Source organism: Hippopotamus amphibius, chromosome X (assembly GCF_030028045.1).
Source record: "Hippopotamus amphibius kiboko isolate mHipAmp2 chromosome X, mHipAmp2.hap2, whole genome shotgun sequence".
Taxonomy (NCBI): Eukaryota; Metazoa; Chordata; class Mammalia; order Artiodactyla; family Hippopotamidae; genus Hippopotamus; species Hippopotamus amphibius.
The window spans coordinates 118,457,715-118,472,646 of record NC_080203.1 but is presented as its reverse complement, the minus strand read 5'-3'; the positions used below and the strand labels follow the sequence as shown (position 1 = coordinate 118,472,646).

At 32.7% G+C, this 14,932-nt stretch overlaps 1 protein-coding gene across 4 annotated transcripts in view; it reads left to right on the top strand.

Annotated features, from left to right (window-relative positions):
- Nucleotides 1-14,932, top strand: part of CNKSR2 (connector enhancer of kinase suppressor of Ras 2) — a 281,792-nt gene that overhangs the window by 81,717 nt on the left and 185,143 nt on the right. For all 4 annotated transcript variants that reach the window (XM_057719237.1, XM_057719236.1, XM_057719235.1 and 1 more), the window contains exon 4: nt 6,412-6,499. In XM_057719237.1, the coding sequence (XP_057575220.1) occupies nt 6,412-6,499 (88 nt within the window). The remainder of the gene's footprint in view (nt 1-6,411; nt 6,500-14,932) is intronic.

Here is a 14,932-nt window from a genome sequence, read left to right as displayed (position 1 = left end):
CTCGGCAGCCTCCCTGCTGCCTGCGTTCCAAAGGGTTTTATTCTAGCCCCACCCGAGTGCCTGAGGGTGCTTGTTATCCCTGAGCGCCTTAGGTGGCCCATAGGGCATCTCTCCACTGCCCACTGCAGGCGCCGAGAGAGAGAGAGAGAGAGAGAGAGAGAGAGAGAGAGAGCGAGAGAGAGAGAGAGAGAGAGAGAGAGAGAGAGAGAGGCTGTGCTGGCGGCTCCTCCCCCCCGTCCATGAACCTGCAGCATCCAGCTGCCATCATGACTGGGCAGCTCTCAGGGACAGGCACTCCTCGCCGTGGACTTCTTCCCTCCTGTCCTCTCGGTCCGTCACCTTTCTGGCAACAATTTTTCTTACCGTGAACCAGCTCTCCGGTTCCCACGCTCCCACTCCTGGACCCACTGTTCAGCTGTGAATCAACATCTTGGTCCGGGAACGCTGAGCTGCGGTGCAGACCATCCGTATGTTACTCACTCCCTCCCGTCTGCCACAACTCCGCAGTTTCACCCTCTTTGAGCTGTCATAGATGCCTCCCTACCGGTTATGTCGGGATCCTTGCGGTCCTTTCTTGTGTCCAAGGCCATCTGCTGGTGTTCAGTTGGTTCTCTGTGGGAATCTTTTGGTGCATTCCCAATGCATCTGTGGAGAGGGATGCATTCCACATCCCTCTACTTCACCACCATCTTTTTCTCCCCCAGCCCCCTTTTTTTTTAAGTAGCCTGAGCTCTAACTTGGGTTTCTTTAGACTGAGGAATAAATTCCTCTTTTAATTTTGTTTTGTTTTCAAGCTTATCATGTTCAGCTATTCTATAGAGCTCCATTTCTTCATCTCATTAAGTCATGATTGAGTGTTCATCTTTGTTAACTGACAAAGATTGGAACCTATCCACCTTCTTATGTATGTGTATAGCCAAAATCATACCAAACATTAATATCTGCTGGCTAAGAATGATTATTAGTATGGTTGTATGTGATTTGCCTTTAAAATGAAAAGTTCAGGGGAATTCATTACAAGATAAAATCCATGTTTTCCTTGGTATATTTTAGATTTTTTTTCCAGTTTTTTGACTTTTAATCTTGAGCAAGAAGTGTGTCCTACTTGAAATATGAGTGGTCAGGAAAGTGGAAAACACACCTTAGAATTCAGTTTGCTATGGGCATTCAGTTATCAAATAGATTTTTCTTCTGGTATATTTTGAAAATCAAATGAGTCCTTTTTAAAGATTTTATGGGGAAAATCATTCTGTACTTCATCTCATCACTTTTGAATGAAGCTTTTAGGTTTTATTAAGAGAGTGTGATCTTTGCAAGACTAGGAACCCAAGCTCTTTCTAATCATGCCAGAAGCATTTTTGAATTCTTAATTAAAATGCCAGTTTTTATGCTTCAGTGCAGCAAAAATGGTCTTCGGGTGGGTTTTTTAAATGATGTTTTCCTAGAAGTGCTTATATCTTACATCTTTTAAAAGAGAGTTTTATTGAGGCCTGATTTACATTCTATAACATTTATTCATTTTTAAGTTTAATGAGTTTTAATAAATTTAGACATAGCTATGCAATGACTTCTATAATCACACATTTTAGAAAACTTCCATCAGTATAGATTTGTTTAAAGCTGGTTCCTGCTTACAATTAAAGAGGTTCTTTTTTTTTAACTGAGAACATAGATTAATTAATTACATATATTTTGTTCTAATTAACATTATGTGAATTCTTAATCACTCCTTCTGTTTTAGTAAACTATGTTGAAAAATATACCATTTTGGAATAGGAATAAACGGTAGTGGAAGACAGTGCATAATAGACTGTGGTATATAGAATCATTTAGAAAACAATATGTTAAAGCCACTGGAAGAAGAAAGGGTCATTTAATAAATGTAATTGGGGCACTTGATTAAGCCTTTGAAAAATAAATAATGATAGAACACCACCTGTTCACTAAAGTAATTTTAGGCATATCATTTATTTACGTGGGAAAAATAAATCCATAAGAAAACTGGAGAAAATATAGACAAAAAAGGATTTCTAGATGTAGACTTATTATTAAGTATTTTAAAATATGTAGTAAAATGCAAAGAAATATACTGTTTGACTTTGACTACATAAAATTGAAAAAGATGACCAAGTATAAGACAGATGACAAACTGGGGAAAATACTTGCAACAAACAGTTATGAGAAGCAGAGGGTTAATGTGTACTATGTGAATATTACACTTAAATTAAAAACAAAAAAAACCCAAATGCAATAGATGAGCCTATAAATAGACAATTCAAAAAAGAAGAAACAGAAACCGCTAAGATATATATACCAAACAACAAATTCAAAGTATGTGAAGCAAAAACTGACAGAACTAAAAGAAGAAATAGATTCACAATTACAGTTGGATACTTCATCTCCTCTCTCAAAATAGGAAGTAAGGATTAGAAGAGCTGAACAACACCAGATAACAAGATGTAATTGACATTTTTAGAGCATTTCATCCAACAATAGTAGAATACAAATTCTTTCAAGTGCCCATGGAACATTCATAAAGGTTTACCATATCTGCATCATAAAACAAACTTCAACACATTTAAAATAATTTAAATCAGTTAGAATCTCTTCTTTAACCATAATGGAGTCAAACTAAAAATCAAACAACACACTTCTAAGTAATCCATGGATAAAAGAGGAAATCTCAAGGGAAATGAAAAGAAATACATTGAACAGAATGAAAATTAGAACAAGTCATAATTTTTGTGGCACAGCTAAAGCAGTTCTGAAAGGGAAATTTGTAAGCACTGAATGCTTATATCAGAAAAAAAAAGATCTCAAATCGTTTATCTAAGCTCTCATCTCAGGAAAATAGAAAAATAATTGCAGATCAACAAGCATGGATATAAAGTTTCAGTTAAGCAAGATGAAAATGATCTAAACATCTCCTGTAGAACATTGTACCTATAGTTAACAGTACTGTCTTTTGCAGTTAAATTTTTGTTAAGAGGTTAGATCTCATGTTAATTATTCTTAAAAAAATAAAATTAAAGAAAAAAGAAAGTAGAAAATATGCCCAAAGCAGCAGAAGGAAGCAAATAATAATGATAAAAGAACAGAAATCAATGAAACATAACAAAAACACAGTATGTTGAGAAGTCAATCAAAATTAAAAGGCTAATAAAGGAATACTACAAATAACGCTTTATACATACATTTGACAGCTTAGATGAAATGGACCAATTCCTTCAAAAACACAAACTACCAAAACTTACCCAAGATGAAATAGATTCTCTGAATAATCCTATAACTATTAAAGAAATTGAATTCTAGTTAGAAACTCTTTGGAGTAGAGGGGGAAAGGTCCAGGCTTAGGTTATGTCACTGGTGAATTCTGTATGTTTAAAGAAAAAATAACACCAATTCTACACAATCTATTCCAGAAAATAGACATGGAGGTAATCCGTCTTGTCTCATTTTATGGTACAATCATTATCCTGATTCCAATACCTGACAAAGATAGTACAAAAAAAGAAAACAGACCAATATATCTCAAACTTACATGTTAATATCCTCCACAAAATATTGGCAACCCATATCCAACCACATATAAATAGAATTGTGCACCTTGACTAAGTAGGATTCATTCTGAGTAAGCAAGGCTGCTTCAGCTTCTGAAAATAAATCAATGTAATCTCCCGTCTTAATATGCTATAGAATAAAAATGATATAATCATATCCGTTAATATAAAAAGAAGCATTTGCTAGAATCCTCTACCCATTTAAGAGAAAAATTCTCAGCAAAGTAGGAATAGACTAGTGATACCTCAACTTGATGTAAAGCATATATAAAAAGCAATAGCTGACCTTGTACTGTGAAAGACAATATTTTCCTCCTAAGATTGGGAATAAGGCAAGTCTGTCCACTCTCATCTCTCTTGTTTAATAATGTATTAGAAGTCATATCTAGTACAGTAGGCAAGAAAAGGAAATAAAAAGCCTAGAAATTAGAAAAGAAAAAATAAAGCTTTTCCTATTTGCAGATAATATATGTCTGTGTGTAGAACATTCCAAGATAGTTACAAAACGTCTGAACTAGTAAGTGAATTTGGCAAGGTTGTAGGATACGAAGTCCACAAAGGAAAATTTATCACGTTCCTATATATTAGTAATGTACAGATGGAAACTAAAAGTAAAAACATGGTATAATTTACAGTTGCTCTACGATTAATGAGATGCCTACATATAAATTTAGTGAAATATCTACAGGATTTGTATGTGAAAACTATAAAACACTGATGTATAAAATCAAACAAGACCTAAATGAGAGACATACTGTGTTCATGGATTGGAAGACTCAACTTAGTAAAGATGTCAGTTCTCCTCAAATCTTCCCGTAGGTTTAATAAAACTCACGTAAAAATTACAGCAGGATTTTTTGTTATAGCTACAGACAGTATGATTCTAAAATTTGTATTAAAAAGTAAAGGGACCAGAGTACTTCATCAACTTTGAAGTTTTTTAATACTGTTTTAAATATTATATAACTTCAGTAATCAAAACTGGTATTGGTGGCAAGATAGACATAGAGAGTTCAGAACTTTATGCATATGGTTAGCCAATTTTTGACAAAGGAGCGAAAGCAATTCAGTGAAGAATGGACAGTTTTTCAACAAATGGTGTTGGAACATTTGGGTAGGCATAGGGAAAAAAGTGAACCTCCACCCAACCCTCACACCTACAAAAATTGACTTAAAAATTGGTCATACATCCAAATGTAAAATAAAAAACTTTTAGAAAAAAACAGTAGTTAGAGTCAGGTGAAGATTTCTTAGATATAATACTAAAGGTACAATCCAGAAAAGAAATTATCGATAAATTTGACCTCATTAAAATAAAAAACTTTTAACCTGCTAAAGATCCTGTTAAAAGATGGAAAGAGAAGCCACAGACTTGAGAAGAAATTTTACAGGTTACCTACTCAACAAAGGACTTGCATACAGAAAATATTGAGAACTTAATAGTAATACCAAAAATCTAAATAAAGAATGGGCAAAGGGCTTTCACTAAAGAGTTTATATGGATAGAAAATATGTACATAATGATGTCAGCATAACTAGTTAGAAAATTATTAGGAAAATATAGATAAATATAGATAATATATAAATAGAGAAAATATATTTAACTTTGGGGAAATACATATTAAATCTATGATATGCCTCTATATAGCTATTAGAATGGCCAGAATATGTAAGTGAAAAATATATTTTTTTAAAAATGTAACCAATAAAGAGCCTCTCATATAGACCCCTATGACAATGGGAGGTGCTTGAGTTGTAGAGTTTTCTAGAAGAGAGACAAATCAGTTTGTAACCTGGAAGCAGTTTTATATAATCATTTCTAGTAAATTGCCTTAAGAGTTATCAGTAGAGAGATCCAAAGCACTAAAGTTCTAGTAATCTGACTAAATTTTTACCCCCCTACCTTTTCTATTTGTGATTTTGTTTTCCTTAAACTGGGGCTCCCAAATCATACAAATTTTGGCCTCACAAAACCTGATTGGTGTTCATGGACAAGAGAGAGGTAAGGAGTAATGGAAAGCCACTGAATTCATTTGGTGGCAAAACACTTGCTTGGGAAGACTGCTGCTGTCTATAACATTCTTGAAAATATAAACCTCGTACCAATATATATTATTTATATGCTAAGTTGTTTGAAAAAGGATGTGAAGTGACATAAGTAATTGGCTTAGTACAAGTAAAAACCTACTTAAGTTGACAAAGGTGTTATATTAGTGTTTAACTCTGGGGTGTGGAGTCTGGAGTCAGACTTCCTGGGTTTGAATACTAGCTCCACAATTTACTAGTTTTCTCTTAACCTTTTTCTACCTCAGGTTTCTTATATGTAAAATGGGAATAATAATAGTGCCTATCTGATGAGTTGTGAAAATTATTTGCTACATGTAAAGCATTTAGAAAAGTAACTGGCATAAAGTAAGTCCTCAGTAAGTGACACCTGTCATTAGACTAGCTCTGAATTGGGACTATTTCAAGAAGATACTGGACTCAAAATCTTACCTTCATTTGAAAATAAACTAAAATGTCTTTGCTAAAGTATGCCCTTTTTTTGTTGTTTCATTTTAGATGTAGGGAAAAGACCGTGTAAGAAGTACGAAAGAACTTTTAAATATTAAGAACTTAAAAAAGAGAGAGAGAGAAATTTGATGGAAAGCAAACATTGTTTCTTGAATTTAATTCTCTTCCAAGCATTTCCCTCAGTTTTTTTCCTTAAATATGTTCAGAATATTGTTTATCACTATGTAAACTTCAGAACAATTCATTTCATATTCAAAATCTTATTTTAAGGCTATTGTATTTGGGAACCTTTCAAAAGCTGTTCCTATTAATCACAATTTTCCTTTTCCCTTTATAGATCACCATTCGCTGCTGTCACAGACTATTCAGTTACAAGGAATAATGTCATACAGCTCTGCTTGGAATTAACAACAATCGTGCAACAGGTATTAGTTGGCAAATTTTCCTTCTGTTAATTTATTAGCTATCTCATATTCTAACAATGAGAAGTATTGTATTTACCAAGAGTTTATAAAATACTGGTTTGGGATTTTTCTAATTCAAAGACAGATGGTTCAAAAGAAACCAGATACGTAATTCATTGGAAAACTATGCATATAGCCCAGTAAACAAGGGTTTTATTTATCAGTAGATACAAAAAGTAATCTGAACCTCTAGAGACAGCTTTATAATAAATAAGTCAGTTAGTCTCACACTTTTAGTGGGAATGACTAAACTGTATTGTCTTTCACAAAATTAAATTACCCTATTTGGATAATAATCTGAGACTTTTGCTCTAAGACACCATTAGTTCCTTATTAGTACAACTATAGTTTCATTTATATAGGTATACATACAGACGAATATACACAATAGCCTTTAACTATCACTTTAATCATTTAAGGGATCTATTTACATGACGCAATTTTTTTACTTTGAATATTATTTAAGCCAGGAACCTCCAAATAAAACATGTTCAAGAGTGCAGCAGTTGATATAAATTTCCTGGCATAAGATATGGAGAAATGGTAGAGGAGTGAATTGACTAGTACATATCCTGCAAAAAATTTGTTTGAATCTAGTAACAGAATACATCTGAGAGGTGTGAGGCCAGCAACCACCACTCTGTGTAAGCCTGATGTCAACCTATTGCTACTACTGCTGCTGCTTTCTCAGGTGCCATTATTTGTTAACCTATTCAGTGATGCAGAAATAGGGAAAGCTGAGGATAAGATGTGACGATATAGAAGATTATTGGGGAAATTAATGATTTAATTTATCCTTCTACTTCCTGTCCTTCATTACCGGGGGTGGGGGGTATTAAGAGTTTCTTATATTGCCTGTATTTTCTCAAGTAAGAAATTTTATTAATACAGATTTAAATGTTTAAGTATATTTTCTGTTGTACCGTATAGATTTTATTAGCACCATTTCTCTGAAACTGCAGGTTTATAGAAAGGAGAGTAAGCTTGTGACATTTAATTGTGGAACAGCAGACATTCATCAGGATTATATCATAGCAGTAAGAAAGTAAATCATTACTGTTAGTCATAGCCATGGATGGAGATGATAAACATTTTATAACTTTTGAAATACTCTTGTCTCACTATATGTCTTCATATTTGATATCAGTAAATTTTATTTCTGAATGTCAAAGATTTCAACTGGATATTAGGGAGAAGAGTGGCATTTTAGGGCAAGGGTCAGCAAACCTTTTCTGTGAAAGGCCATATTGTAAGTTTTTAAGGTTTTGTAGGCTTTAATGATATAGGTTATATGGTGTTTGATCCAGCTACTCAACTCTGCTGTTGTTTTGCAAAAGCAGCCACAGACAATGTGTAAATGAAATGAATGGGCATGGCTATGTGCCAATAAAACTTGTTTCACACAAACAAGCAGCAGGTTGAATTTGGCCCTGGGCCACAGTTTGCTGACTCGTGTTCTAGGGCTATGCTAGTCCAGTGTGGTTCGTGGACCAGTAGCATTACCATCACACAGAAACTTGTTAGAAATTCTTGGCACACACTTCAAATGTACTATGGGAAATGCCCAGGAATCTGCATGTTTACTAGTCTCCCAGGTGATTCTGGTTCTCATACACTGTTCTAGGGCATAGGAATGAAAAAGCAATAATATAGTCTATGGGTAATTTTTCTTGTACATCTGTATTATCAGTGACATTTCTTCAAAAATGTTTTCTAAAGCTGTTTTTTTAAAAGCCATTAAACTTGACCAGAGATTTGAGATGTGGATAATAGACTATTAGTTTCTTCCCTTTTGCTATGAGAGAAATTTTCTCTGCTTTAAGGGTACCTACTGAACAGTATTTATATGATAATCATTCATAGTGTGTTGGATATGTGTTCAGTAGTAATCTATATGCAAACAGTCATAATAATATAATAATTATTATCTGCTGCATGACAAGATCTGTGAAAACTGTATTATATGTATTACTTAAGATTTTCATTTATACATGAGACCCAAGACAATTGAAATACTGTGAAACTAAATGGGAGAGAATTAAGAGTTTATTTTCCAGCTTTTTATATGTGAGAAACTCATACTTATTGTTAGTTCTATGAGAATGTAATCCATCTGATGTCACCTTCTAAAATAATATCATTTCCATGTGTAATTATGACAGAAAGTGGGTGTTTTTAATTTCTTGTGTCTCCTTTAAATACCTGGATCTGGATGGCCAGTTTAAGGTTAACTTTTGAGTAATTGGCCCACTCTTTGCTGCCTTGTAAACAAAGACTGCAATTCTAAATGGCAACTGTGATAAGTTTTCTTAAAAACCTTGAAGGAGAATCAGCTGTATTCATTTTCATTGAATTCATTCATACCTAATGTTTTCCCATATCAAAAGTGGATAAACAAAGTGATCTTTAAAAAGGTTACCTTTCTTTTAACTTTTACCTATAGAGTGAAGTCAAAAATGGAAAGTTTTCTATGTTTAGAACTCACAGGTTCCAGAACATACCTTTGTCACGCTAACCTTCAGATGTTACGTTATGAATGGCTGAAATGATTTTCACTGAATTAAAATTTCCTGTAGAGGCATGTGCAGGGGTGGAAGTGCAGTTTGTGTAAGATATGACTAACCCACCCATTCTTCTATTTTAAGAGCCTACAATCTAAGTAACAAGTGATGCAGTTTTTGTTTCCAGAATGTATGAACACTTGCTATAGACGTCTACTTCATAGAAAACATATGCCATTCTGATATTGCCCTCAGAGGCTTGTTCATGCTCACAACAGGACCTTTTAACAGCTGCACCATTTGGCTCAACGTTCTCTTTAGTAATCTTACTTCAAGGCATAATGGGTTTAAGTTTTGCTATTTACAGATCAGGAAACATTAGGTAGAATAGAGAGAGAGATGCTTTTACAGATTGAACTTTAAGTACATTTTGTCTTGACCAAATGCATAATTACTGAAATTATTCCAAATAATTGAAATACTCCAAATATACTGAGGACATAGAAGGACTTTCTGTACCCTCCACCCACTGTACACTCTGTTTTGAAGAGGATGCCTTGCCCTTCTTAGGACATTGTGCCCTAACGTTAGTCATTTCTGTTTTTTAAAGTTCAGTAGCTCATAACATTTGTCACAGTTCCTTCTACCTTACTCTCATTTTCCCATCACATGTCCTGTTCCACGTGTCACCTTTAAGATGCTTCCAAACAGAAACTTCTCTGTACCTGAGTGTTCTTGATTCTTGTCTTGCCTACCCCATTACAACATGTACCTGACTTGATATCTTAATTCATGTACTTTAACTAGGTCTTTTCTGTGGTAGCTTAAAGGAAATATTACATGTAAATTTATCTTAATAAAATCCATCTTCATGACATTCTGATTTAATGTACTTATAAGTATAGAATGGGTCACTTTCAGACTAGTCATCCAGAAGCCCAGCTCCAATTTTGTCACTTTCAGCAATTTGCCCTAATTTCCAAATTGATTACAAATTCCTTTCTTTGGAATTCAAAAGACTCCAAGTATGGTTCTAACACAATTTCAATTTTATCTTCTAGTATTCCTTTGTATCTTAGTTGTACTCTAGTTCATGTGGATGGATTATTGTTGGTAAAATAGATCTTGCAGTTTCATCTTTTTATGTTGTGAGGTCTCCTCAGAACATGCCCCATATATCTGTTTATCTCTGCCTGTCACAATTGTGTCACATTCTGAAGGCCTCTAGGAAATGCCACCCTACTCATGAAACTTTTACTATTTCTCATAACTGTTTATATTTCCCCTACTCTGACCATTTGTAGTTAACATAATTATTGATATGGTTGGGATTAAATATGCCACCTTGCTGTTTGTCTTCTATGTCTCCAGTCTGGTCTTTGTTCTTTTTTCTGTATTAAATGTTTTTTATGATTCCAGTTTGTCCTCTTTATCAGTTATCAGCTGTAATTCTTTGTTGTGTAGGCAAAGGTAGAAATCCCCTAAACTTACTTTACATGCATTTTATATCCTTATCAGTTATATTCTACTGTGAGTCGTAATTATCTGACTTCCATTAGATTGTTATCTCCTTGAAGATAGGAACAATGTTGTGCTCATTACTTACTTGTTAAAATAAATTGACCTGAGCCCCAGTTATCCCATGTGGTTATTAGCACATGCTCATTTATACTCTTCCAGAAAAATCTGGAATTAAATGCTTGAATTGTTACTTATTTTTATTTCATCTCCTATATAAAAGCTGCAGCTCTTTCTCTGCTACTCATGTGAAGAACCCCAGAGATATCCAGAGACACTCATCACTTTACGTCTCAGTTTATTCATTAATTAAAATAAAAATATTCATCCTCATAACCATTTTCCAATGCTAGAATGAAAGTGAACAAAACTTCTGAAACACTATGGTATTATATAATGCTAACAAAACATATTTTTAGAGGAAGCTTAATTATAGGCATGATATTAATGTTTGTAAATCATCTCTTAAATAATAATTATTTTTCTACTGTTGTGTAATGTCATATCTTTGATACCAGGTCTTGCTGGGCACTGTGGTCTGTTGCTACCTATCTTAGCGATACGAATGAGGATGATAATTAAAATAATGAAATACAACAGTTAACTGTTTGCATCTTGATGATGAAACTATGGGTGATTTTAGTTTATTTAGATTCTACTTTTCTGTATTTTTCAAATTTCCTAAAATGAATTTGTGTTATCAGAAAAACATAAAATGAATGCAATGTACATTGAAGAAATACTACTTTGTTTGATGAAAGAGCACAGCATAGATGAATACTTATATTTTAAAATAGATTACATTGTTTACAAACAGTGTCCATCTAATAGTCTCATTCAGCCATTAAATACACACTAATCATTGCATTCATTTGGAATTGTATCCAGTATCTAAAGACAGAATTAAACTTAAGCTGCCAGTAAGAGGGCAATTTGAATAAGCAAAATGTTTATTTAAAAAAAAAATATCTGAGGCATACATTTATTACCAGGCTTTTAAGAAATCTCATCTGAACAGTAATGATGATAGTTATGCTTTGAAATATGCTGTACTTCAAATTATTTCTCACTCAACTTTAATTATTTTTATTCCCTTTGCAGCAGGATGAGATGATCAATATCTAAAAATAAACTGTCACAAATAGCTTTTTTTCCCTTCTTAACACAAAGGGGTGGTACTATGAAGTAAATGGAAAGTGCTTCTTGATATTGGCTACTTATATTTAAAGTAATGCATACATTAGAGGAGAAAGATAAATTTCTTTTAACAAGCTCTGTTTGGAAGAATTTATTTAATCTTACGGTATCTGTTTTTCTTATTTACAGTTGTGATGGGTTTAGACAATTATAGTTGAAGTCTTTTAAAGAGATTCTTCCCCTCAACACCTCTTCCCCACATAAGATTGGCTATAATAACACATTTGAGAAAAAAGGGAAACTGGTTTTAAAATATTAAATGGGAAGAATTCTCACAAAGAACTGAAGCTTCAGATATTTAGAGCACTGTCAGCACCTGAAACAGAAAAATGAGACAGGTACCCACGCACTTCTTGTCAGCATTAAAGTAATTGCCATCATGCCTACCCTAATGGGTATCAGCTTAACCTAAAATTATTCTACTATACCATTTAAAATTTTTTCCAGTTCAAACACCAAAAAAAATGATTCATTAGATTGTCACTAGTTAAGAAATGGGTGCAAAAGTATCAATTTGCAAGGTGAAACTTTGGTGGAACTTAGAATACTTGGGGCAAGGGACAGAGCGTGGGGACAGTGAGTATTGGGAGACTTGAGGCTTAACCCCGTTGTTTCATGAGCATTCCACCTTGGACAAAACATCTATAAACAGAAATAATTCTATCTGTTATTGTGAGAATCAAATTAGATGTATTAAAAATGGTTCACAAATATGAAGTGAAAAACAAAAGGAAAGATATTAATGATAAAATGATGAGAAATAAAAAGACTTGATACAGGGAACTAGAATAACAAGCTTGTTTTAAATAATAAATGTACAAAGATTTTTTTTCTCCATTTGGTGTTAGTTTTCTTCAGCTGCATATACAGTGAATGACATACTGAGAGAAAAATTTCAACATGTGAAACATTTAAAATCAGATTTTGAAATGTTAAATACAGAGTGAAAACTTCCTTTTTTGTTTATTTAAAATTTTTAATTTAATTTGAATGTAAACTTTTTATTTTGAGATAGTTGTAGGTTCACATGCAATTGTAAAATGAAGACTTCCTTTTAAAATTCAAGTTCTCTCAGATATACTCTGACCTGAAATGGTCCCTTCTAAATTATATATTATAAAATGTTTTTGTGCTTTCTCATGGGCTTGCTCGTTTTTCACCTTTTAAAATTCATTTTTCCATGTCCTTGGATATCACTAATTTTCTGAATAGTGTTCGAAACATAATTCCTTCCCTTACCATTCCCAGCTGAAAGTTAGAAAAAAAAAAGACCAATAGTCTTTCACCAGAGATTGTTATAAAATAATTTTTGAGAAGAAAAAATACAAAGAAAAGGGAAATTTTAGAAACCTTTCTAGAAACATCAATCTATTTTAAGTATGTGATTTTTACCTACTGCATGGTCAACACTTTCCCACCCTCTAAAAGTTGAAGAAATAGCATGTACTGTTCAAAAAATCTTAACTGAGAGAATCTTCACTGAGAACTTAAAATTCTTTTAGATGTTGAAAGAGAGCTTTTATGGTCTTAGCTTGTATTCATTCTGCTGATATTGTATGCCATCGGTGTAAAGGTTTGTATGTAGCATATTCTATACTCCTTTAATTACTTTCTACTTTTTTTAAATTATAAAAGTAATGGGGTAATCTGCTTTGTAGGAAAATTTAGAGTAATGAAAATTTTTTAAAAATTGCTTGTACTCTTTCCACCCAAAGAAAACTCCTGTTATCATTTTGTTTGTTTTATTTGCCATTTTGCCTGTTTTCATGTACATACACATATATATTTTGAAAATGGTCTTTTTCATTTAGTATTGTGCCATAATTTTTCAAAAAAATTTACTGCATAGTTATTAGGTCTTTTTTTCCTTTAAAAAGTTTATAAAATAATAATACTCATTAATTTAAAAAATACAGAAAACCATGAAGAAGAATAATTACTGTCATCCCAACTTAAGCAGCAGAAACAACTGTGCCACTGCTTTGGTCTTTCCTATAATAAATGTCTTAAGTTGTTATTCTGACTTTCTGACAGTTCATTTGTTTGATTTTTTTTCCGTATTTACCTGTCTGATGTATTTTGTTTCTTTCCAAATCTTTGTTCAAGAAAATGGAAAAAATAGTCTTCAAAGGTCAATATTGGAAATGTTTCTTTTGATGGACATCTTTCTCTAAATTATGTGTGTGTGTGCTTTCTAATCACTTTTGTTACCTTTACACCGTTTTAAATACAAATCAGTAAAAGTAAACTATTTATGAATTATTCTTTAAATATACATTTTTAGATAAAAATGTAAGTGAACATATTGAGTATATAACCCTTTTTAAAAAATATTCCTGCTTGAATTTAATCTAACCTGTTTATCAGGTTGTTATTTACTCAAGGTAAATACCCAAGAGAAAATAAAAGCTTTTCTAGGACTTAATTGAATTGGTATTTGTGGTTTAAATTGTTAGGGCATGTATTTATAATACTAAAAAAATTAAAATAAAAGATTACAGAATTGTGTAAAAATAGTCTTAGAAGTGATTTTAATGTTTTATTAAGGATTTATACAAGAAAATTTGGTGTATAAGTTTATTGACAATAGCTATCATATTTTACTTATGTTTTATCTCTATGAATATTACCTCATTTACCTTCCTAGTTGACATTTTATATTATTTACTCTTACATTTATGGCAAAATAGTGTAGTGGGCCTTGACATAAGGTAGATCTGAATTCATTATGGCTCTGTTTTTTACAAACTGTATTAACTTGGACAGATTACTTCATATCTCTAACTCTGTCTTTATCTGTAAAGTGGATCACCACCTTGTTGGATTATTGTAGGTGAATTTCTGTGAATATTGGAAATTGATCTAGCTCATGATCTGACATTTTAGTGGGAGCTTAATAAATGGCAATTTTAGTTACCTTGTATAGCAAAAGATCTTTGGAAATGCTAAACTCAGTTTGTTTAAAGGAGTGATTCTCTGCTTACTTTTGGTATTGAGTGGCAATGAAGAAAGACCTATTTCTAGAATGAGTGATTTGTTTAAAAAAAAAACATGATTTTGGTTTAATTTTGGAGGTTTTTTGAAATTTAAGGCAAATTGGTAACTATGCTTCATGTTCTGAATGATATTTTGAAATGTCCATGTACAAATGGAATACAGAAATTAATTTCAATTACTT